The sequence below is a fragment of the Macaca thibetana genome, chromosome 6 (assembly GCF_024542745.1).
Source record: "Macaca thibetana thibetana isolate TM-01 chromosome 6, ASM2454274v1, whole genome shotgun sequence".
Lineage (NCBI taxonomy): Eukaryota > Metazoa > Chordata > Mammalia > Primates > Cercopithecidae > Macaca > Macaca thibetana.
In genome coordinates, this window is record NC_065583.1 from 49,145,319 (window position 1) to 49,168,885 (window position 23,567).

Below are 23,567 nucleotides of genomic sequence, written 5' to 3' on the forward strand. Positions count from 1 at the left end.
CACTCCAGCCTGGCGACAGAGCGAGACTTGGTCTCAAAAAACAAAAAAAAAAAAAGAAAAAAAAAAGATTTCTTTTTTCTGCATTGAATATTTTCAGAGAGTGATCTGGTAAAATGTAACAAAAGCTATAAAAATGATCATACAAGTTCCTTAGCATAAGGAAAAATTTTTAAATTTTACACAGGTGTTTATAGTAGCATTGTTTAAAATTGTGGACAGCTAGAAACAACCCTAGTGCCTACAAGTTGGGAAATGGTGATGGAAACTGTGGTACATCAGTTTCATCTAATAGCAGGTAATCACTAAAATAATAAGTAGGAAAACTGTGTAGATATGTGAAAAAGAAATACTAATAAAAAAGATAAATACAGACTGCATATATTCACTGATTAAAACTCTGTAAAACTGTCTATGTGTTAGTAAGGATTAGAAGATGTTTTTAAAAAACTGATAAATGCTATACCAAGAAATTCTGTGTTTATTTTCCTATAATGTTATTTATTCAATTAAAAAATCATATTAAAGGGAGATTGAAAGGATAGAAGTTCGAATAGAGTCAAGAAGAAAAAGATGTTATCAATTTACATTTAGTCACCATGAAAATTTTGGGGTATCATTCTCAATTGATTAGAATCAGTTCATGGAAAAGTCATTTGACCTAAGGACTACACAGTAAAAACCACAGTTATCAGTTTTAAAGACATGTTGCCAATGTGTTACCCACTAATAGAGATAAAAGTTTTAGGGCAAAAGGATGGATGTTACCCACCAGTGTAACTTTTCAATATTATTCAAAGTCCTTTTTCTAAATTATAAAATTACCAACCAGTAATTATTTAAAAATCAAAGCACTAATTCCTTATTTCTTTCTATTTCCCTAAAATAATGTGGATTTTTAAAAATCTAAATGGTAGTTCACATTGCCTCAGTCTCTGTAGCTGAACTTTAAAGCTTTGCTCTCTTTTGCCCAGGAGTTCTGCCAAAGATGTTTTTGTTACTTCAGGCTCCCAGCTGCAGGTAAAAGACTCCTTGAGGCTGGGCACGGTGGCTCATGCTTGTAATCCCAGCACTTTGGGAGGCCGAGGTGGGTAGATCACGAGATCAGGAGTTTGAGACCAGCTGGTCAAGATGGTGAAACCCCGTCTCTACTAAAAATACAAAAGTTAGCCAGGCGCGGTGGCAGGTGCCTGTAATCCCAGCTACTCAGGAAGCTGAGGCAGGAGAATCGCTTGAACCTGGGAGGCGGAGGTTGCAGTGAGCCGAGATCGCACCACTGTATTCTAGTAGCCTGGGTGACAGAGCAAGACTCTGTCTCAAAAAAGAAAAAAAAAAAAAAAAAAAGACTTCTTGAGTTTCCACAGTATAGTAATCTTCACTTAATGTCATCAATAGGTTCTTGGAAACAGACTTTAAGGGAAAGGATGTACAACGAAACCAATTTTACCATAGGTAATTTGATATGAACAAAGGTTACGTTCCTATGGCATATTTCTGGTCACAAAAACGTCATCAAACTTCTAAATGAAGACCAAACACTTCTAATATTAAACATTGAAACAATTATGGGCTATACATACATTTAGGAAAGATTCATAAAAACAAGTAAGATAATTATTTACCCAACTATTCCAGTTGAAGTTTGAAGGTGGCAGGAGTCTATCCCGGTAGCTCAAGGTACAAGGTGAGCACCAGTCCTGGAGAGGATGTCATTCCATTGCAGAGCATACAGATGCACACACATAAACACACACTCACAGACTGGGACTGTGTAGACATGCCAGTTCACTTTGTGCGCACATCTTTGGGATGTGGGAGGTTGTGCAAACTCCACATAGACAATGGCTTTGGCTGGGAGGCGATTGTTTTTCTTATCAACAATATAATAACGTGGAACTAAGAAAAGTTATTAAAGGACCTGCTGTATTCACATTAATTCAACGAGTACAACAAAAGATAAATAAAGTTGTTGGGCCAGGCGCGGTGGTTCAAGCCTGTAATCCCAGCACTTTGGGAGGCTGAGACGGGCGGATCACGAGGTCAGGAGATCGAGACCATCCTGGCTAACACGGTGAAACCCTGTCTCTACTAAAAAATACAAAAAATTAGCCGGGCGAGGTGGCGAGCGCCTGTAGTCCCAGCTACTCGGGAGGCTGAGGCAGGAGAATGGCGTGAACCCGGGAGGTGGAGCTTGCAGTGAGCTGAGATCCGGCCACTGCACTCCAGCCTGGGCGACAGAGCAAGACTCCGTCTCAAAAATAAATAGATAAATAAAAAATAAAGTTGTTGTAAGTGCCTGCTTGTTCATTTGGTTATTTATTCAACATATTTTTATTTCATTGTCTACAATAGGCTAGTCCTCAAGGATAAAGAGATCAATAAAAACCTTATTCTCAAGGAGCTCATAGTCTACTGGTGAAATAAAAAGGTGCCAACTGCATTACACTCATGGAATTCAAAGTCTTTTTTTTTTTTTTTTGAGACAGGGTCTCACTATGTTTCCCAGGCTAGTCTTAAACTCTTGGACCCGATCGATCCTCGGGCCTTAGCCTCCTGAGCAAAGCCTTTTAAATAATAATGGTAAAAACAATCATTAAGTTTTTCGATGTGCAGTATTGTCATTTATTATTATTATTTTTTGAAATGGAATCTCGCTCTGTCACCCAGGCTAGAGTGCAGTGGCACGATCTTGGCTCACTGCAACTTCTGCCTCCTGGGTTCAAGCAATTCTCCTGCCTCAGCCTCCCGAGTAGCTGTGCTTACAGGTGCCTGCCACCAAGCCCAGCTTATTTTTGTATTTTAGTAGAAACAGGGTTTCACCATGTTGGCCAGGCTGGTCTTGAACCCCTGACCTCAACCAATCCACCCTCCTTGGCCTCCCAAAGTGCCAGGGTTACAGACCTGAGCCATCACGCCCGGCCACAGTATTCTTTTTAATACACTTTTTATTTTAAGTAGTTTTAGATTTATAGAGACGTTTCAAGACTGTTAGAGTTCCAGTGTGCCCCGCACCCAGTTTCCCCTGTTGTTAACATTACTATGGTACAGTTGTCACAACTAAGAAACTAATACTGGTAATTGCTAAACTCCAGGCTTTTTCCAATTCCCTTAGTTGTGCCCATTGTCCTTTTTCTGTTCCTGAGTGTCATCCATGATACCACATTGTATGTAGTCATCATGTCTCTTAGAGGCCTCTGGCTGTGTCAGTTTCTCAGACCGTGCTTGTTTTTGATGACCTTAACAGTTTTAAGGAGTACTGGTCAGGCATTTTGTCTCCATTTGGGTATGTGTAGTGTTTGTCTCATGGTTATGCAGAGGTTACTGGTTTTGGGGAGGAAGATGACAGAGATAAAGTTCCATTCTTATCACATCAAATCAAAGGTACATGCTGTTAACGTGATGTTTCACGGGCACCATTGACTGTCATCGCCTAGCTGAGGTAGTGTTGATCAGGTTTCTCCACTGTGAAGTTACTCCTTTTATTCTCCCCTTTCCATACAGTTCTCTTTTTAAAAAAGTCACTCTGTGTATCCCACTCTTAAGGAAGGGGGGTTATGTTCCGTCTCCTTGAGGGTGGAGTAGCTACATACATTATTTTGAATTCTTGGGCACAGGAAATTAAAATCATTAACTTTTATTTGGAGTTTTGCATTAATAAAGCTCTTTCAAATACATTATTTTACAGGTCCAACTCCGAGACAGTTTACAGTCAGGTAGGGGAGATCAGACTTACAGAGGAAAAGTTAATGACATGAAAACTTTATAAGAAATTTAATTTTGTACACCCATGTTCATAGCAGCATTATTCACAATAGCCAAAGGATGGAAGCAACATTAGTGTCCATCGACAGACCATGGATAAATAAAACATGGTATAGACATCCAATGAAATATTACTCAGCCTTAAAAAGGAAGGAAATTGACACATGCTACAACATGGATGATCTTGAGAACAGACATTATGCTAAATGATATAAACCAGTCAAAAAAAGCCAAGTACTGTATATGAGGTACCTAAAGTCATCAAATTCATAAAGACAGAAAGTAGAAGAGTGGTTGCAAGGTGCTGGGAGAAGGGGGACGGGGGTTGGGAGCTGTTGTTAATGGGCACAGAGTTTCAGTTTTGCAAGAAGAAAAGAGTCCTGGAGATTTGTCACACAACATTATGAATGTACTTAAGGCTACTGAGCTGTACACTTAAAAAATGGTTAAGATAGTAAATTTATGTGTATTTTGCCACACTTAAACATTTCTAAAAGAAATACAATTTTGAATAAGAAATATTTTTTATAACTAGCCTTCCAATAAGAACCCACAGTTTTGCTGTAAAACAGAGGATGCAAAATGGTGCATTATGTAGTTGCCAACGTTTGAAAAATCCAGAGATTATATATAATAAGCAGGATTTCAGGCTTCTTTTTGTCACTGTTGTTGTGTTTTTTTGTTTGTTTTTTGTTTTTGATTTTTGTTGTTTTTGTTTTGTTTGAGACAGAGTCTCACTCTGCTGCCCACGCTGGAGTGCAGTGGTGCAATCTCAGCTCACTGCAACTTCTGCCTCCTGAGTTCAAGCAATTCTCCTGCCTCAGCCTCCCGAGTAGCTGGGATTACAGGCACACACCACCACGCCTGGCTAATTTTTGTAAAGCCTTCTTTGAAAAACGGAATGATCTGGTAATGGGAGCCCAGGTGTGTCACCTGGCAACCATCAGCTGGAGCTGAGCAGCACCTGCCACCTTTAGACAGATCATGCGCGCTGTAGTTTCATGTGACCCCCACCAGCTTTGATGTGTTTGTTACACCCTGCCCATTTCACTCACTGGTCTTGAACTCCTGGGCTCAAGAGATCCACTGCCTGGGCTTACCAAAGTGCTGGGATTACAGGCATGAGCCACTGTGCTCAGCCTAATCTTTTATTTTTTGTAGAGATGGAGTCTCACTATGTTGCCCGGGATGGTCTCAAACTCCTGGGCTCAAGCAATCCTTCTGCTTCAGCCTCCCAAAGTGCGGGGATTACAGGCATGAGCCACCTTGCCCAGCCTCCTATGATAGAATTGAAGTACTCAGAACTTTGTGTGTTTAAGGTACTAAAATAACAAGTTATTTGGCAATTCCTCTGAAACTTTCACCTAAGCCCTAACTTCCTCAGTGTAACACAAAAGCGTCAGGGGGAATCAGAGAGAACTCTCTCGTATTCTCTGGGAAGAGAAAGCTCCTGCCAGAACTCAGCTTCTTTTCTGAGAACACCATTTTAAGAGCACTTTGACCAAGCCTATTGTGATTCCTACCTCACTCCTGATAGATTTTCTGAAGTGAGCCAAACTTCTGCAGTCTGAAGGAAACATTTCTCAATGAAAACATTTCTCAAGTGTGCAAATCAGACACGTCTAACCAAGAGTCCAAAACTTCAGCACAAACAAAACCAAACGTGGTACAAGAAGGCCGCCACTGAAATCCAAGACTATCTTTATCTTTCCAGTGCAGAGCTGGGATTGCTTATGTATGAAAGGTGTGTCTACCTCCCAGCTGCCTCTACTTCTCATACAGAGCTACACCTAGCTTTGGAAAAGTGTTCTGGGCAACAGTTTTTGTTTGGTACCATCTGTTCTCGATGCTCAAGACAGGCCTGAAGTCAGGCTTCTAGGCTGCCAACATAGAGCCACTCTGGGATGCTCACTGAAGCACTCTATTAAAAACAATGGGCCACATACACCTCCATCATGTGTGCTCAGGCCAGGGAAAAAGGAAGTGTGTGGTCTAGGAGGGGGCCTCATTTGCGCCTTTCTGGGATTACAGGTCTGAGCCTAAGGAACAAAGGCTGATTCCCCTAATTTCATGGCTCACCCAAGGTGTGAAAGGACACCTGCACCCTTATGGGACATAAAGGAGAGGACACAACCATGTATTATGTGTCTGTGACAGATATTTATTGGTTGCCATCCCAGAATCTATGTCCCTCTTACTACTGGGACCCCACATTTCTCAGCTATGCAATTGAGGTGAGGTTAGGGTCACTGGTAGCTCCAGGGAGAGCCAATCAGTCTATTCCACACCCTGGTCACAGTTCAAGGACGAACATGGGACCCTTGTCAGAAAGAGACTGAAATTGAAAGCTTTTGATTAAACAATCAGAAAAGCACCGCTTGCTTTTTCCTGCTGCTCATGAACAGAATACGTACAGATCCAGGAGTCTGGACATCATCTTGAGACCTCAACAGGAAAGCTGCCCAAGGATGGAGTCAAGGAAGAGTCACTGAAACCATCAAAATGTGAAAGAGCCTCCATTCCTGGACTGTTTGGTTCTATGAGCCAATACCTTCCCTCTTTATCTTCAACCACTTTGGGTTAGGTTTTTAGTCACTGGCAACAGAAAGGATGCTCATCAAGACCCCAGTGAACAGAACTTAAACCTGCTAAGGCTTGGCAGTCTCCGTTTTAATCACTGTCTTCCCACCAGTGTTTTCAATTTCAATTAAGACAGATTAATCTCGCCACAGTCATGGTAGAACATAGTCTATCTGAAAAACATTCCCAATATTTATGTATTTTAGCATAAAATTATGTTTAGTGGTCTATCTTATACTTCTCCTTTTTGCACACATCTTTTAAGAGGAACTCAATCTTCTGATTTTTAAGAAATGCAAATGTGGGGCAATGACGTATCAACCCAAAGATTTTCTTTGTAATTGAAAATGTTTTTAAAGGGGGGAAATAGGGATTTTTATTATTAAAAGATAAAACTAAATTTATTTTTTAAGATATAAGGCATTGGAAACACTTAGTTTCACAATATGCCATTATTAGGCATTCTCTATCTGATTGTTAGAAATTATTCATTTCCTCAAAGACAGAGAATAAATTGATTGGGGATGCAGTCTTGTACTGTGCACTTTCTTTGCCAAAGGCAAAAGGAGAACATTTCAGAACCGTGAGGATGCTTCTACATTTGAGTTTGCTAGCTCTTGGAGCTGCTTACATGTATGCCATCCCCACAGAAATTCCCACAAGTGCATTGGTGAAAGAGACCTTGGCACTGCTTTCTACTCATCGAACTCTGCTGATAGGCAATGAGGTAATTTTCTTTATGGTTCCTACAGTCTTTAAAGTGCATAGGTAATCATTTGTGATGGTTGCTTTACTATATATAGAGATCTGTTATAAATAATAAGATTCTGAGCATGTTAGTACATGAGTGATAACTACATCACCAGCAAACATTCCATTAAAAGTTGTGAATGCTGATGTGCTGTAAAAATGATTGTATTTCCTTTCCTTTCCAGACTCTGAGGATTCCTGTTCCTGTACATAAACATGTAAGTTAAATTATGATTCAATAAAATGATGGCATGAATAAGGAAATTTCCTATTTTAAGCTGTAAATCATTAGTTATCATTGGAACTCTTTAATTTTCTATACTATGTTTTCATATGGGTGGTTGTGAATGTCTGTACTTATAAATATGAGGAATGACTTTTTATCAAGTAGAATCCTTTAAACAAGTGGATTAGGCTCTTTGGTGATGTTATTAGTTTGCCTCCCAAAGAGCATCGTGTCAGGGATTCTTTCCAGAAGGATTCCGCACTGAGTGAGAGGTGCCTGCTAGTCTCCGTGCGGTTCTGACTAGGGTCTTTCTCACTCTAATGTCTTTCTGAAAGTATTAGCAACTCAGAATTATATTTTTAGAACCATGATCAGTAGACATTAAAATATATAACAAATGCCCTATATTAATAATTTCTGCATACTTATATAATTATGACTATATGATGGTATTGTATGTATTTGAACATGTCCTGGTCATATTAAAATGCAAAATATATCATTTTATTAGTCTAAATAGAATGAAACTACCAACTAGAACTGTAGAAACACATTGATGTGAGTTTAATGTATAATGTATTACACTTCCAAAACATTTTTTCAAGTTACATAATTAAGTTATATCCTTTATAAAACTCCTCAGTAATCTTACAAGCTTCATCTACTTTTTGAAAATTTTATCTCAATATGTGGTGGTTTGTTGCCTAGAAAACAAACAAAAAACTCTTTGGAGAAGGGAACTCATGTAAATATCACAAAACAAAGCCTAACTTTGTGGACCAAAATTGTTTTAATAATTATTTTTAATTGATGAATTAAAATTTATATATATTTATGGTGTACCATATGATGTTTTGAAATATGTATACATTGCAGAATGGACAATGGACCAAATTTTTATACATTGTTTTGATTATTTGTGTTTTAAAAATTTTCCTCATTTAGCACCAACTGTGCACTGAAGAAATCTTTCAGGGAATAGGCACACTGGAGAGTCAAACTGTGCAAGGGGGTACTGTGGAAAGACTATTCAAAAACTTGTCTTTAATAAAGAAATACATTGACGGCCAAAAAGTAAGTTACACACATTCAATGGAAACCGTGTTTGTCTGGCTGTGCCTATTTCTATGGAATTGACAGTTTCCTATAATATCCATTGTCATTTTTCTTTTTTCGCAGAAGAAGTGTGGAGAAGAAAGACGGAGAGTAAACCAATTCCTAGACTACCTGCAAGAGTTTCTTGGTGTAATGAACACCGAGTGGATAATAGAAAGTTGAGACTAAACTGGTTTGTTGCAGCCAAAGATTTTGGAGGAGGACATTTTACTGCAATGAGAATGAGGGCCAACAAAGGGTCAGGCCTTAATTTTCAGTGTAATTAAACTTCAGAGGGAAAGCAAATATTTCAGGCATACTGACACTTTGCCAGAAAGCATAAAATATTTAAAATATATTTCAGATATCAGAATCATTGAAGTATTTTCCTCCAGGCAAAATTGATACACTTTTTTCTTATTTAACTTAACATTCTGTAAAATGTCTGTTAACTTAATAATATTTATGAAATGGTTATGAATTTGGTAAATTAATATTTATTTCATGTTATGTTGTGTTCCAATAAAACAAAAATAGACAACTGTTCAATTTGCTACTGGCCTCTGTCTTAGCAGTGGAAGTTAGCCCAGTTCGTTGAGTACATGCCCAGTTTGGAGGGAGGGTCTGAGCACGTGTGGCTGGGCATCCCCATTTCCCTGGAGAAGTCTCAGGGTTGCAAGGCACACCAGAGGTGGAAGTGATCTAGCAGGACTTAGTGGAGATGTGGAGAGCAGGGACACAGGCAGGAGATGAACCTGGTTTTCTCTCTACAGTATCCCCAGAACCTGGGATGGTGCAGGGTAAATGGTGGGGAATAAATGAATGAATGTGCTTTCCAAGACTGATTGTAGAATTAAAATGAGTTGTAAGGCTTCCCCTGGAAGAAGGGCAGTGTGGGAACCTGTAACTAGTTTCCTGCCCAGCCTGTGAGAAGAATTTGGCAGATCAACCTCATTGCCAGTATAAAGAGGAAGCCAGAAACCCTCTCTGCCAAGACCTGCAGGGGTTCTTACCCCCACCTGACCCTGCACCATAACAAAAGGAACAGAGAGACACTGGTAGGGCAGTGCCATTAGAAAGACTGAGTTCCGTATTCCCGGGGGCAGGGCAGCACCAGGCCGCACGACACTCCAATCTGCCTGCTTACGACTATCAGTAGCATCACTAGAGATTCTTCTGTTTGAGAAAACTTCTCAAGGATCCAGAAATTATGCTCTTTAAAACATTTTAAAACTGATATAGACCCAAAGGAGAGACCCAGTAACAATATTCAGCTGTATCATCCATTTGCCCTTTCTTTCATTCAACAAATCTGTGTTGATCACGGGCTCTCTGCTGGGTGTGGTGGGATGCAGCTGTGGGCCTGTGCTGGAGGTCCTTAGAGGCCAGTACTCCTAGCCTGGGCTTTATCTGCATGGATTGCAGCAGTGTTGGGCTCCAGTGCTGTGTGAAGCAATTGCTCTTGCTCTTTCTGGGCATGGGAGAAGGGCCAGAGCAGTCAGACACAGATTCCCACGCAGGAGAATGGAACTCCTTCCGAGGAAGAAGACGGTTTTCCTTCCAGCACACACCCAGGCATAGTGGTCAAGACCATGGACCAGGTCCCTAACTTGTGCATGCACCAAGCCCCAGGATCAGGAGCACAGCCAGTGAGGGAGGAAGATGGATGAGCACAGCACGGTGCTGACAGCTCTAGAAAAAGACAGGAAACAGGAAACTCAACTTGCAAAAAGACTGAATCTCAACTTGATTCAATTAGGCAGATACTGAGTTCCAGTATGCTCCAGGACTATTCTAGGGGCTAGGATTCAACAGTGAATAAAACAGATTAAATCCTTTCCCTTGTACACTTATATTCTCTCAAAAAAGCTCCTTTCCCTTCTTCCTTATCAGGAATGAGTTGTAAGGCTTAACTACTGTAAGGACCCTTATCAGGGTCCAATATAGTTAATAAGGACTTAAGACTGGACTATCACATCTAAATCTCCAATAATGAGCCCTCACCAATCTGCCAGGTCCCAGAGAAGTTAAAAGCAATCAGGGCTGTTTACAACTAACTGAAATAAAACTTGATTCGAACTTGTCATGTCAAGCCTGTTGACAACATACACACATGTCCACGTGTCACTGCTGTGCATAAAAACCTCTGACTCACTACCGTCTGAAGTCCAGGCTCCTTCACAGGTCATTCGAGGTCGACCTATGCCCCCTCTAACCCCTGACATACAGAAATACAGGCATTGTCCGTGTAACATCCTTGGCAAGAAAACATTAACCAGGTGCCTCATTCCCATTATTTTAAGTGGGAAAAATGTTAATGCATTATGTCTCAACCCAAAATTTTCAACCAACTTCTTAAAACATAAAACATAGTAAAATGCCTGTATATAAGAAAAAAACATGTTAGGGTGTAAAAATTTAAACAAAATATTTTGTATTTATTTATTTAATTGTAATAAAATAAAGATATAAGATATTTAAAACAGAACTTCCTGATCATTCAGCAGTTAATATAATGTTGTTTTGTCTGTATAACATGCTGCACGTCTCCTTAGTTAACATTCAGAGGCTTTCTGACTGTCTTCTGTGAACTCTGATTTGCTACCAATTGTATGTGGAATAAACCTAAAGACTTTGTCCATTGACTCCCCTCATCACTTTGTTAAGGAATTTATTATGTTTAGGGGACATAAATATTTTTCCAATATAAATATTGGTGGGAAAGCATTGTATTGAGAGACATATTCTATGACGAAGTGCTCTACGTGGAAAACATTACTTGTGGAGATGTTCAGGCCAGGTGTGGTGGTTTATGCCTGTAATCCCAGCACCTTAGGAAGCTGAGGCAGGAGGATCACTTGAGTCCAGGAGTTCAAGACTAACCTGGGCAATATAGCAAGACCATGTCTCTACAAAAAGAAAGAAAAGTAGCCAGGCGTGGTGGTGCACATCTGTAGTCCCAACTAGTCAGGTGGCTGAGGTGGGAGGATCACCTGAACCCAGGAGGTGAGGCTGCAATGAGCCTGATTGTGCCACTCTGGGCAACAGTGTGAGGCTGTTTCAAAAAAAAAAAAAGAAAAAGAGATGAACTGTAAAGAATGCTAACTCTTATTCTTCACAGAATACCCATGAGTTTTCATACCTCTGTGCCTTGGTCCACACTATACCCTCTGTCTCAGTATCTTTGTTCTTTCCCACCTAACAAACTTGTCATTGCCCCTTTAGATGTTTTCATTCACCATCTCCTTTTTTTTTTTTTTTTTTTTTTTTAGAGACAGGGTCTTGCTCTGTCACCCAGGCTGGAGTGCAGTGGCGTGATCATTGCTTACTGCAGCCCTGAACTCCTGGGCTCAAGTGATGCTCCTGTCTCAGCCTCCCCAGTAGCTGGGACTACAGGCACTTACCACCATGCCTAGTTAATAGCTTTTAAAATTATTTTGTAGGGATGGGGTTTGTAGGGATGGAGTTTCACTGTGTGACCTGGATTGGTCTCAAACTTCCGGCCTCAAGTGATCCTCTCACTTTGGCCTCTCAAAGTGCTGGGATTACAAGTATGAGCCACCACACTGGCCTCTTTTTATTTTTATTCATTTATTCATTTATTCATTTATTTATTTATTTGAGATGGAGTCTCACTTTGTCACCCAGCCTGGAGTGCAGTGGCGTGATCTCAGCTCACTGTAACTTGCACCTCCTGGGTTCCAGCGATTCTCTTGCCTCAGCCTCCCAAGTAACTGGGACTACATGCGCCTACCACCATGCCCAGCTAATTTTTTTGTATTTTTAGTAGAGACGGGGTTTCACCATGTTAGCCAGGATAGTCTCGATCTCCTGACCTTGTGATCCGCCTGTCTCAGCCTCCCAAAGTGCTGGGATTACCGGCGTGAGCAACCATGCCTGGCCTATTTTTATTTTTTTAAGAGATAGAGTCTTGCTATGTTGTCCAGGCTGGACTCAAACTATTGGGTTCAAGTGATCCTCCCATCTCAGCCTCCTAGCTGGAACTATAGTCAAGTGCCACCATGCCCCGCAGTTTTTTTTTTATCTCAATGTACCTGCCTGTGGCCAGCTGACTTACTGCTTTCATGGTCTCACATCACTGTATACATTTACCATCAGGATCATGACAGAGAGAGAGTAAAATGCACAGGCCTATAAATGTAATGAGCTGTTACAAAAGTTTCAAAGCCACAGGAAGGTTCTGCCAGGTGCTTAGAATGTTTATTCCATTTATACAATAAAGAACTTGAAAAACAGTCCCAGAGTATAAAAGACTCAAGCCTAAGAGTCTCCATTTATCACTTGTCTGATAGAAGTCCCATTCTAACCAAAGAATTATGGCAGATTTAGGTTTTCCTGGTGTATTAGCTCAGACCTCATATCTAACGTTTGAAAAGTTTGGATATGTCCTATACTAGTGTGTACTTATCCTGACGAATGGCTCTAGGTCTCTTTGGTAAAGGACTAAAGAAAGTTTACTGCATGTATCTGTAATGGGATTGTAGAGTCCTCCTGTTCAATCAATGGACACTGGGTTTATGAATGCCTTAGATCTGGGAACTGGATGAAGAGCCTGCTTTTCCATTGTGGTTGCTGATGTCAGCCTTTACCACCTGATTACATACACATGCTAATTGATAATTAATGTCTCTTGTCTCTAGGAACACTTTAATTTCTTAGCCACCACAATAGATCTCTGAAGGTTAAGAGTCAAGGCACCCTGGTTGTCACCATGGCCTTGCTGTTTGTGGTAGTAATTATGTCCCCCTTGCCTCTAATGTTTAAGTGCTTCCAACCTGAGTTCTGCCATTCTAGGGATCTCATGTTGCCTATTGATATTAGGGAGTCCATGTCATTGGCAGCATCTTTCATCTTCAACCCAGCTTACAGGGGATGTCCACTACCAATGTGTGCAATGATGCCTGCTTCTCTTCACTAGTGCATCTCTTGCTGTGTTAGTAAAAGGAGTATATTCTGTGTCCTCCCATAACATACTCAGATAGTGGGTTCTCAGGCCAGATATCATAAATCCATTTTAGTATTCTTGCTTCTCTGAGCTACCTTTTCTTCAATACTGTGGGAGGAAGTTCTGGTGTCTCCACTTCATATTCTGTACACCATCATCAGGATCAGGCTTCAAGGAGCCACTCCAGCAAACTATTAGGACTAGCTCCAGTTGTTTTTGTGAAAACTTAAATTCTGAGTCATAAGTATACCCATGCCAATGAATCAAATCCCATTCAACTCTATATTCTTCTGGACAAACAGTTGCAGTATGCACTCGATTCTGGATTCTGACAGTACATATTAGTAAACTCCTGCACACCTTACACTTGCCTGTCAAGACTGTATGTCAGCTGTGAAGCATTGCCTCTCAGCTTCAAGCCCACTATACTATACTCTGCTGCAGCTGGGATTCTGCAAACCAATTTCTCCTTTGCCAGCTGAAATACTGCCAGTATCTGTCAATGAATGGTGTCGACTAGGAGGCTGGAGGAAGAAAAGGGGACTTGTTTCTTTCTATTGCTTCCTATCCTTTGTTTTTGTTTCCTGTTCCTGTCCTCTTATATTCCTATTCCTAATCCTAATCCTAACATTAACCCTGGCAGCAGTAGTTGACTCTAGTAGCAACATTTGATTATAGTTTGCAGTTTTTCCACCATTCATAGAACCAACCTTAGCACACTTCATTCCCCTCTGAGACCCCAGCACCAGCCAATGAGTGTTCACTCAGAGGTCTGGATCCCATTCCCATAGGACCCCTTTTCTGAGCTCAGGAACTGCACTGCATGCAGAGCAGCATCCCCTCCACAGACATCTGAGTTTCAGGTCCACAAAGCCCCTCCTCCAAATTTATAAGTTTTAATAATTTTCACCTGTTCCCTTTGCTTCCCTGACATAGAAGTGCTAGCTGCTTCCCACAATTGCCACCTCCTTGATTCCCTTTTTACCTGCCTTGTTTTCCCTTTTTGCCTGCCTCCTTTACTAGTACCTGGCTAACAGTTCTTTATATTTAATTCTGTTTATTAAAATAACTGGTATAGTTTTTGTTTCCTGGTTGGCGCCTAGTTAACACAAGATGCTCTTACATCTGACTTTAATTATTGGCCTTGAGGCAATAAGGGGTGTTGAGGGAGGGTTGTGGGCAGAACAAATGTCATCTTGTGAAGTGTATGTTTCAAGTGAAACAGTTACTCTGTTTCCAGGCAGGGAGAAGTTAGTCTACTCTGGCAAGGGGGAAAGGTCTGCTTCTACCAATTAAGGAGGACTCAGAGTATGTGGAGGTTCACAAGTTTTAGGTTTATCCACCCAAATGTTTCTATCCCAGGTCTCACGGTCCCACCCTTTTCTCATAGGAGCCCTGACTTTGACACAGAATGTCCAAAATCCACTCTTCTCCTATGAAGCTCTTCAAAGGCCTGTAAATAATCAGATCCTGAGCCTAATTTTCAGATGGGTCTGCCCCACAGTTCCTGGAAATAAGAGACTCCTTTAAAGTTGCCATGGGAGTTGTCAACCATTCGGAGAATTTGTTAAGTTAGAATTAGATTGCCATGAGCCTATCATTTTCTTTTAGTAAGGTCTTCAGTGCTGTCAGAAGAGTCATTGTACTCTGCAATCTTTATAATTAACATTGTTCTCATATAACCCTGCCACTTTATCTTTCATTGTCTTGCTGTCCACCTGCCCCTCATCTAAATTAACCAGAGCTAAAAGCTTAAGAAATTGCAAAGCCACTGCCTGCCAGAAGTTATTATCAACCTACTTATTTTCAGCAATAGGTTCATATTATTTTAGAAGAGTGAAAAATCCAATGTCAGTGTTCCATTTCCAAGTGTTTGTTACCTAAAACTACATCTGATACTAATTGTCATAGCCAGGTCTCTTCAGAAAGCAGACCTGAGGTCAGGCCCTGCTTGTCTTCTGTGCCTGTAAGTTAAGGGTGGTGTGTTGCTGTTGGTGCAAAGAGACAGATAGGAGGCAGTGAGGGCAATCTGAGAAGGCACACAAATATGTATCCAATACAAATATAAATTTCCACAACTGATGCAAGAAGACATAGAAAAATCTAACAGATCTAGAACCACTAAAGAAATTAAACCAGTCATTTAAAATCTTTCCTGAAGGAATAAACCAAGTCCAGATAGTTTTCTAGGTGAGTCCTTCTAAACTTTCAGGTCACATATAATTCCAAACATATATAAACTCTTATAGAAAATAAACAAAATGAGATATTTCCAAGCTCATTTTGGGAAGCTAATATACAGCATACCAAAGTCAGCGGAGGAAAATATGTGAAAGAAAAATTATGATCCCATACTCACTCATGAACGTGGTCATAAACATTGTTATCAAAGTTTTATAAATCCAAATCCAGCATGTATAAAAAGACATTACATAACAACTAATGTAATGTCTTTCAGGAATGTAAAATTAAATGTCAGGAATATGAAATATTCCTTTCAGGAATATAAAATTAAATGTCAGAAAATCTATCAATGTAATTTACCACATTAATCATTTTTTAAAGAGAAGAATCAGGCTGGGCACAGTGGCTCACACCTGTAATCCCAGCACTTTGGGAGGCCGAGGTAGGTGGATCACCTGAGGTCAGGAGTTTGAGACCAGCCTGGCCAACATGGTGAAACCCTGCCTCTACTAAAATTCCATAATTAGCTGGGCATGGTGGCGTGCACCTATAATCTCGGCTTTGAGGCTGAGGCAGGAGAATCGCTTGAACCTGGGAGGCGGAGGTTGCAGTGAGCCGAGATCACACCATTGCGCTCCAACCTGGCTGACAAGAGCAAAACTCAGTCTCAAAAAACAAAACAAAAAAAAGAGAGAGAGAAGAATCACATGATGATATCAATGCACAAAAAGCATTACTGAAATTTTACATTCATTTATGATAATTACTTTTTAACAAAGTCAAAATAGACAGGAAATTTTTAACCTGATAAACTTACAGAAAATACTGTGCTCAATGGTAAATATGTTCAAATCATCTCTTTAAAAAAAGAATAATGCAAGAATACCTGCAGGACCACTCTGTGTGCACTACACAATCCCAGGAAGCACCGTTTACATCAGAGACATTATATATTTGAAATATGTATGACAATTTCATACCAGATAGAAGTATCTTTTTCCAATTTGCACAGAGGCTTTATGTGATGTAGTAGTGGCCCTGGAGACTAACTTTGTTTCAATTAAAAACTGACCAAAGGTCCCGGTCTTTGCAAAAAGATCATTAATATTAATAGAACTAATAAATATGAGGATTGTAAAGGAAGAAACAAAAATCATATATATTTTTGCAGGTGATACATGATGATAAAAATGAAACTCAAAAACACACAGAGTCAGTCAAATGATTATAAGGAATAAGAGAGCTCAGCAAGCTGTTGGATAAATATGCAAAATCAATTACAAGTTGATAATGATTGTAATTGACAAAAAAATAGATAATGTAATTTTAAGGAAGACATCATTACAAGTAAGTATAAGCATTATTATGATACTTATAAGACTATAAAGTGCCAAAGAGCAGGGTATGGGGGCATGTGCTTGTAGTCACCACTACTTGGGAAAGGCTAAGGCAGGAGGATCATTTGAGGCCAGAAGTTTGAAGCTGCACTCCAGCCTAGGCAACAGAGTAAGACCCCATCTCTCTCTCTCTCTAAATGAAAACAAAAAAAAAGGAATATAAAGTGCCAAAGAATAAATCTAACAAAATATGGAAAACATTTAAAAACTTTACTGAATGATAGTAACAACAGCAAATGCAAAGACTTATTATGTCCATGGATCAAGACTTGACATTATAATTTGGAAACTGATTTATACATTTAATGTGACTCCTATCAAAATCCCAACAATTTTTTTCATGATACATACTATGCTCATTCTAAAATGTACATGGAAAAATGAGAGTCCAAGAATAGCCCCTACAATTCTAAAGAAGGAGCTTAAAATGGGAGAACCTAGCCGGGTGTGGTGGCTCACACCTGTAATCCTAGCACTTTGGGAGGCCAAGGTAGGCGATCGTCTGAGCTCAGGAGTTCGAGACCACAATGGGCAACACTGTGAAACCCCATCTCTAGTAAAAGTCCAAAAAAATTAGCTGGGCATGGTGGCATACACCTTTAGTCCCAGCTACTTGGGAGGCTGAGGCATCAGAATTGCTTGGGCCTGGGAGGCAGAGGTTGCAGTGAGCTGAGGTTGCACCACTGCACTCCAGCCTGGGCAATAGAGTGAGACACTGTCTCAAAAACAAACAAACAAACAAAACCAAAAACCAAAAAACCCAAATGGGAGAACTTGCCTTGCTGGATATTAAGCTTTAATAATTAAGTGTGGTTTTGACAAGGGGTTATAACAGTAGTTCTCAAGAGAGGGTGATTCCCCCACCCCAAGGGAACATTTGGCAATTTGGGGTTGTCAGAATTGGAGGGGAAGGAGGGGATGCTACTGGCATCTATTGGGTAGAGGTCAGGGATGCTGCTAAACATCCTACAGTACACAGAACAGCCCTCCACAACAGAATTCTCCCATCCAAAATGTCAGTAGTGGCAAGGTTGAGAAATCCTAGGGGTAGAGCGATAGACCAGTGAAAAACTAATTTAAAAACAGAAAATATGACCTGGGAGTGGGCTTATCCAGCAGGAAACAGATGGGATACTCATACTGAGTATTAAGGACAGTTTATTCAATAAACGGACCACTATAAAAGTGAGAACAGAGTGTAGGGAAAACAAAGCCCTTGGGGGCTGGTAACAGGAACCGCAACAGGAGAGGGACTATTTACTGAAATTCAGAGATACAGAACACTACATGCAGATGGCCAGTTGGCAAGAGCTGGGCCCTTAAGTCAAGGGATACAACCAGCTTGCAGCAACCTTGCAAGAAGAGAGCTAAGGGCATACATACCTTGCTTCACTCATCTTCTACCTTTTGATCACCTGTCAATGCTCCCATGGTCAAACCCAATGGGAACCTGTGGGCAAATAAGCTATTAATGTAGTTCATACTGGTTAGCCTCCCAGGACACAGAGGCTAAAGAGGGGTGGAGAGCAGATCTGGAGAGGCAAATAGGAGCTTTCCAGTCGGAATGGAAGGATTTCATACATAAAACCCCTAAAGAGCAGATCACCAAGGAAAAGATTGATACATTCAATATTCATCAAATTTACCATAAGGAGAGTGAAAAGATGAACCGCAAGCTGGTTTCACATATAATATTTGTTTCACATATAAATGACTAAGGATTAGTTTCAAGAATGTCTAACAAAATCCTCTCAATCAGTAAGAAAAAGATAAATAACCCACTAGAAAAGAAAAAAAAGGTAAATGACATGAATAAGCATTTCTTAGAACAGGAAACACAAATGGCCAATAAACATATAAAGAGATGTTCAACCTTGTTAGTAGTTAGGAAAATGCAAAATTAAACCACAATGAGATAACATTTCACACCCACCAGACTGGCAGAAATTAAAAAGTCAGATATTACAATTCTTGCCTAGGATGTAAAGTAAAAGGAATTCTTACACATTGTCCACAAGAGTAAAATGGTACTTTTGAAATGCAGTTCCTAGTAAAAAATTGAACGTGTACGTACCCTATGACCCCGAATTTCAACCTAGTGCATATTCTAGAGAAATTCTTGCCCATGAACATCATCAGAGATAAACAACCACAATCATAGCAGAACTGTTTTCTTAAACTTATTTTAGAAAGATTTTTAGGTTTACAGAAAAATGGTGAAGATAGTACAGAAAGTTCCCAAGTACTCCATATCCAATTTTCCCTATTCTTAACTTTTTTTTTTTTTAGATGGAGTCTCCCTCTGTCACCCAGGCTAGAGTGCAGTGGCACGATCTCAGCTCACTGCAACCTCTGCCTCCTGGGTTCAGGCAATTCTCTTGCCTCAGCCTAGCTGGGATTACAGGCACCCGCCACCGCGCCCTGCTAATTTTTGTATTTTCATTTTTTACTAGAGATGGGGTTTCACCATCTTGGCCAGGCTGGTCTCGAACTCCTGACCTCGTGATCCACCCGCCTCGGCCTCCCAAAGTGCTAGGATTACAGGCGTGAGCCACAGCACCCGGCCCTTAACATCTTGCATTAGTTTGCTATACATGTCACATTAATGAATCAATATGGATACATTATTATTAACTAAAGTCCGTATCTTACTCAGATTTCTTTAGTTTTGCTTACTGTCTTTTTGCAGCATGTTCTTAACAACTAAAACTTTTAAAATCCACAAAATGGGCCAGGAGCGTTGGTTCACGCCTGTAATTCCAGAACTCTAGGAGGCCGAAGTGGGCAGATTACCTGAGATCAGGAGTTCAGCCAGCCTGGCCAACATGGTGAAACCCCATCTCTACTAAAAAAAAAAAAAAATTAGCCAGGCATGGTGGCACATGCCTGTAATTCCAGTTACTGGGGAGGCTGAGGCAGGAGAATCATTTGAATACAGGAGGCAGAGGTTGCAGTGAGCCGAGACGGTGCCATTGCACTCCAGCCTGGGCAACAAGAATGAAACTCTGTCTCATTAAAAAAAAAAAAAAAAAAAAAATCCCCAAAATGTCCATCAGTAATAAAATAGATAAATTATGGCTTACTCATTTAAAGAATTATAGTAAAGTAAATACAGTAAATAAATAACCTACAGTTATGTATATCAACATGGATGAGTCTGAAAACATTTTGTTGAGCAGTAAAAGCAAATCTTAAATAAATACATCCAGCATGATTCCCTTTATAAAAAGGACAAAAATAGGAAAAATGAAATCATATATAATTAGAGGATATTTACATATATAATAAAACAAGAATAGCAAATAAATGATTAACAACAACAAAAAATTAAGGATAATGGTTCCCTTTGGTGGGGAGGGACATGGATGCTCTGGGAGGGAATGTTCTCTTCAGTTGGGTGGTGGGCACATGGGTTTTTGTTATGTTTCAAACTATACATTATAATAATTTTTTTGTGTGTATTATACGTACAAGATTATATGTGAGATTATAATTTTTTTGTATGTACGATGTTTCATAATATTAATTTTAAAGGCTCTGATCCCTGCTCTTTTCTTTCCCCTTGAAAGCATATTGCCTAATTAGTCCTCATCCTCCAACATTCTGGCTTAAGGGAAAAGGTGACACTTTAGAGTCAGAGCAAACAGGAACCCCAGCCCTCTGTGCCCCAACCAAAGAAATGTGATTATGTCTCTTATCATCTTCTTCAACCCCCACTACACATCATGATGCTTCCTGTTTCTCAGAAGCTGAAAAAGGTGCTGACATAATGTAATGAGTAGAATCGAGGCTGTATACACGGATCCACCCAGAGCCATGGGTGTCACCCGAGGGGCAGGCTGGACTCTCAGCTGTGGTTGGGAACATAGGTCAAATCTCTGCCTCTAGGTGGGAAATGACTCCAAGTTTGAAGATTCATGGAGCAGGGTGACTCTTGCTGTTAAGAGTGAGAGGTCCACCATCATAAGCCCCAAGAGATGCCTTCTGCAACAGCGAAAGGCCACCTCTTGGCAGATCCCTTTATGCGGGTACAGCTGGACTGGGCACTGGGCTCCAGCTGGGGCCTGGGAAACTGCCATACTGGCACCCCCTATTCCTCCACAGTCATCTCTCACTTGTCTGTTCATTTGGTTGTTTATTCATTCACGCAGCAAACACTCACACAGCAGCAATGTGCCAGGCACTGTTCTAAGTATTGGCAACGCAGCAGGGAGCAGGACGTAGCCCTGCTCTAGCAGCATCGTACCCAGTAGGAGGGTCAGATAACAAACAAATAAAACAACTATAAATTGTGGTAAGTGCTTTCAGTGAAAGTAGAGGTAAAATAACCCAGTGTTAAGATGCTAAAGTCAGGCTACCTGGGCTTAAGGTCTGCCTCTACTGCTACCTGCCATTGGGCAAGTTAATTAACCTTTCTAGGAGTCAGTTTTCCTTTCTATAGATTGAAAGTGATCATCAAACCTACTGAATAGAATTGATTGAAGATTTATTCTTTCCAAAAAAATTTATGGAGCATCACAATGTGCCAGGCACTAAGGATTAATAGTGAAGGTGACAGACAAGGTCCTGCCCTCCAGGAATACACATGATCGTGGAGGAAGAGTCACTGGACAAGCAAAGGCCATTTCCGATGTGATAAGGGCTAGGGACTAACATGATCAAGGGAGATTCAGGAAGTGCTAGGGGTAGAGGGCCACTTTATATGCCTGACAAGGTGACATTTGAGAGCTAAATGATGAAAAGGAGCCAACTATGTGAAAGCCTGGGGGCTGGGGACAGCTAAACAGAGGGACAGCAAGTGTGAAAGCGTAGTAGCAGGAATGAAGTTGGTGTGGTTGAAGAACAGCAGGACGACAGATGGCAGGAGCATATTAGCAGGGAGGTAGGAGATGAGGCCAGGGAGGGAAGAGACAGCACATGCAGACTCATGCAGGCCAGAGAAAGGACTTTGCATTTTATTCTAGTAATGGGAAGTCCCTGAGGGTTTAAAGCAGAGGAGGGTCATTATCTGACTTATGTATTTTTTTTTTTTGAGACAGACTCTCACTCTGTCATCCAGGCTGGAGTGCAGTGGCACCATCACAGCTCACTGCGGCGTCAACCTCCTGGGCTTAGGCGATCCTCCCATCTCAGTCTCCTGCATAGCTGGCACTATAGGCACGTGCCACCGTGCCAGGCTAATTTTTGTATTTTTTTTTGTAGAGATTGGATTTCTCCATGTTTCCTAGGCTGGCCTCAAACTTCTGGCTCAAGCTATATGTCTACCTTGGCCTCCCAAAGTGCTGGGATTACAGGTGTGTGCCACCGCACCCGGCAACTTACATTCTTAAAAGATCTCTAGCTTTTGTGTGGGCACAGATGAGGTTGTCATGTTCGATCAGGGAAACAAGTTAGGATGCTATTGCTCCCTGGTGAGTGGCATGGTTATACAGGGTGAATGGTGCAGAATGGGCTGGAGGAGAAGGCAGAATCCTACAGTGCAGGGCATTGTAGTGGGCATCTGATCGCTCTCTTCTGCCACCTCCATGCAGCTGCTTCTCTCTCCTCAGAATCCAGACCCAAATTCTACCTTCTGCTGGGAAAGCCTTCCTTCCCCATTTTTTGTTTGCAGGTGGCAGGGGCTCCCTGGACCTGGGATTCCTGCCTTCTTCCTCCTAACTTGCTGTCTCATGGCCCTAGACCCCTCTCGTGTAACACAGACATCAGTCAGGCTCTCGTGGGCTCCTAAGACCTGGACGACAGGCTCGAGCTCCCATTTGCTCACATGCAAGTGGAAAGCTTTTGCCAGGGTGTTTGCAAGTTCCCAAGGGCTTGTGCATGACTAGCACTGACTCTCTCCTGATATAGCATGGTTAGCTCTGTGTGTGGCTCATCAGGACATTCAACAAGTAATGCCCCTGTTCTGCACCCCCAGAAGGCAGCCCTTTCCACTGAATCCCAGTCACACAGCCAAGCTGACCACTCACCCGGATCTGCCTGTGGCAGGAGCAACTTCAAAGTGAGCGCTAGTGCTCCTATTCTTTGAAGTCCTGTAGTCACCCTGCAGTGGTAGAACTTCCTCTTCTTCACCCCGTTTCCATTCTCTCTGCAGCCTTGTGCCATCTTGCCAGTTTCCCCTCTCTCTTCACCCAATTGCAGTTTATTTCTAATACACAGAGCAATTTCTGTAGCCCCTTTGTAACAGTTCATTGCTCACCCACAGACCCAAGATCTCAGCTTCCTACCTCCCTCTAGTGGCTGATGCAGGTATTCCCAAAAAAAAGTCCTAGAGCAGGATCCTGGCTGGCCACACGGCTGTCCAGTGCCGCCCCGCCCACAAGGTTCTAAGAGGTTAAGGTGCTCCACACATCAGAAAAGGAAAGGAAACCTGTCTGACACAGAAGCCTGGGCTGAAGGACGTTACGCTCTGTGTACTGTCCCCGGGCGGAGGCGGTTTTCTGGGTCGTCTGCATGTCCCAACACCGGCCTCTGGTGGCCAGCAGATGTTAATTCCAAAACCTTTCTGTCCCCACCTCAAAGGTGAAGCACCCGCGCTCTAGCCTTCCCATCTGGGTCCTCCAAGACCCCACACTGGGCGCACAGGGCACAGGGACGAGCCAAGCCCTCTGTT

The 23,567-nt window shown here is 41.3% G+C and overlaps 2 protein-coding genes across 2 annotated transcripts in view; one reads left to right on the forward strand and one right to left on the reverse strand.

Moving 5' to 3' along the window:
• The window catches only part of LOC126956020 (uncharacterized), a 297,028-nt gene that overhangs the window by 3,775 nt on the left and 269,686 nt on the right, over positions 1-23,567 (reverse strand). The gene's annotated exons all lie outside the window — the stretch shown is intronic.
• IL5 (interleukin 5) lies at positions 6,914-8,915 on the forward strand. Its single transcript, XM_050792926.1, has 4 exons — positions 6,914-7,066; positions 7,275-7,307; positions 8,261-8,389; positions 8,495-8,915. The coding sequence occupies exons 1-4, from the start codon at positions 6,929-6,931 to the stop codon at positions 8,591-8,593; spliced, it is 399 nt and encodes a 132-aa protein (XP_050648883.1). The 5' UTR covers positions 6,914-6,928; the 3' UTR covers positions 8,594-8,915.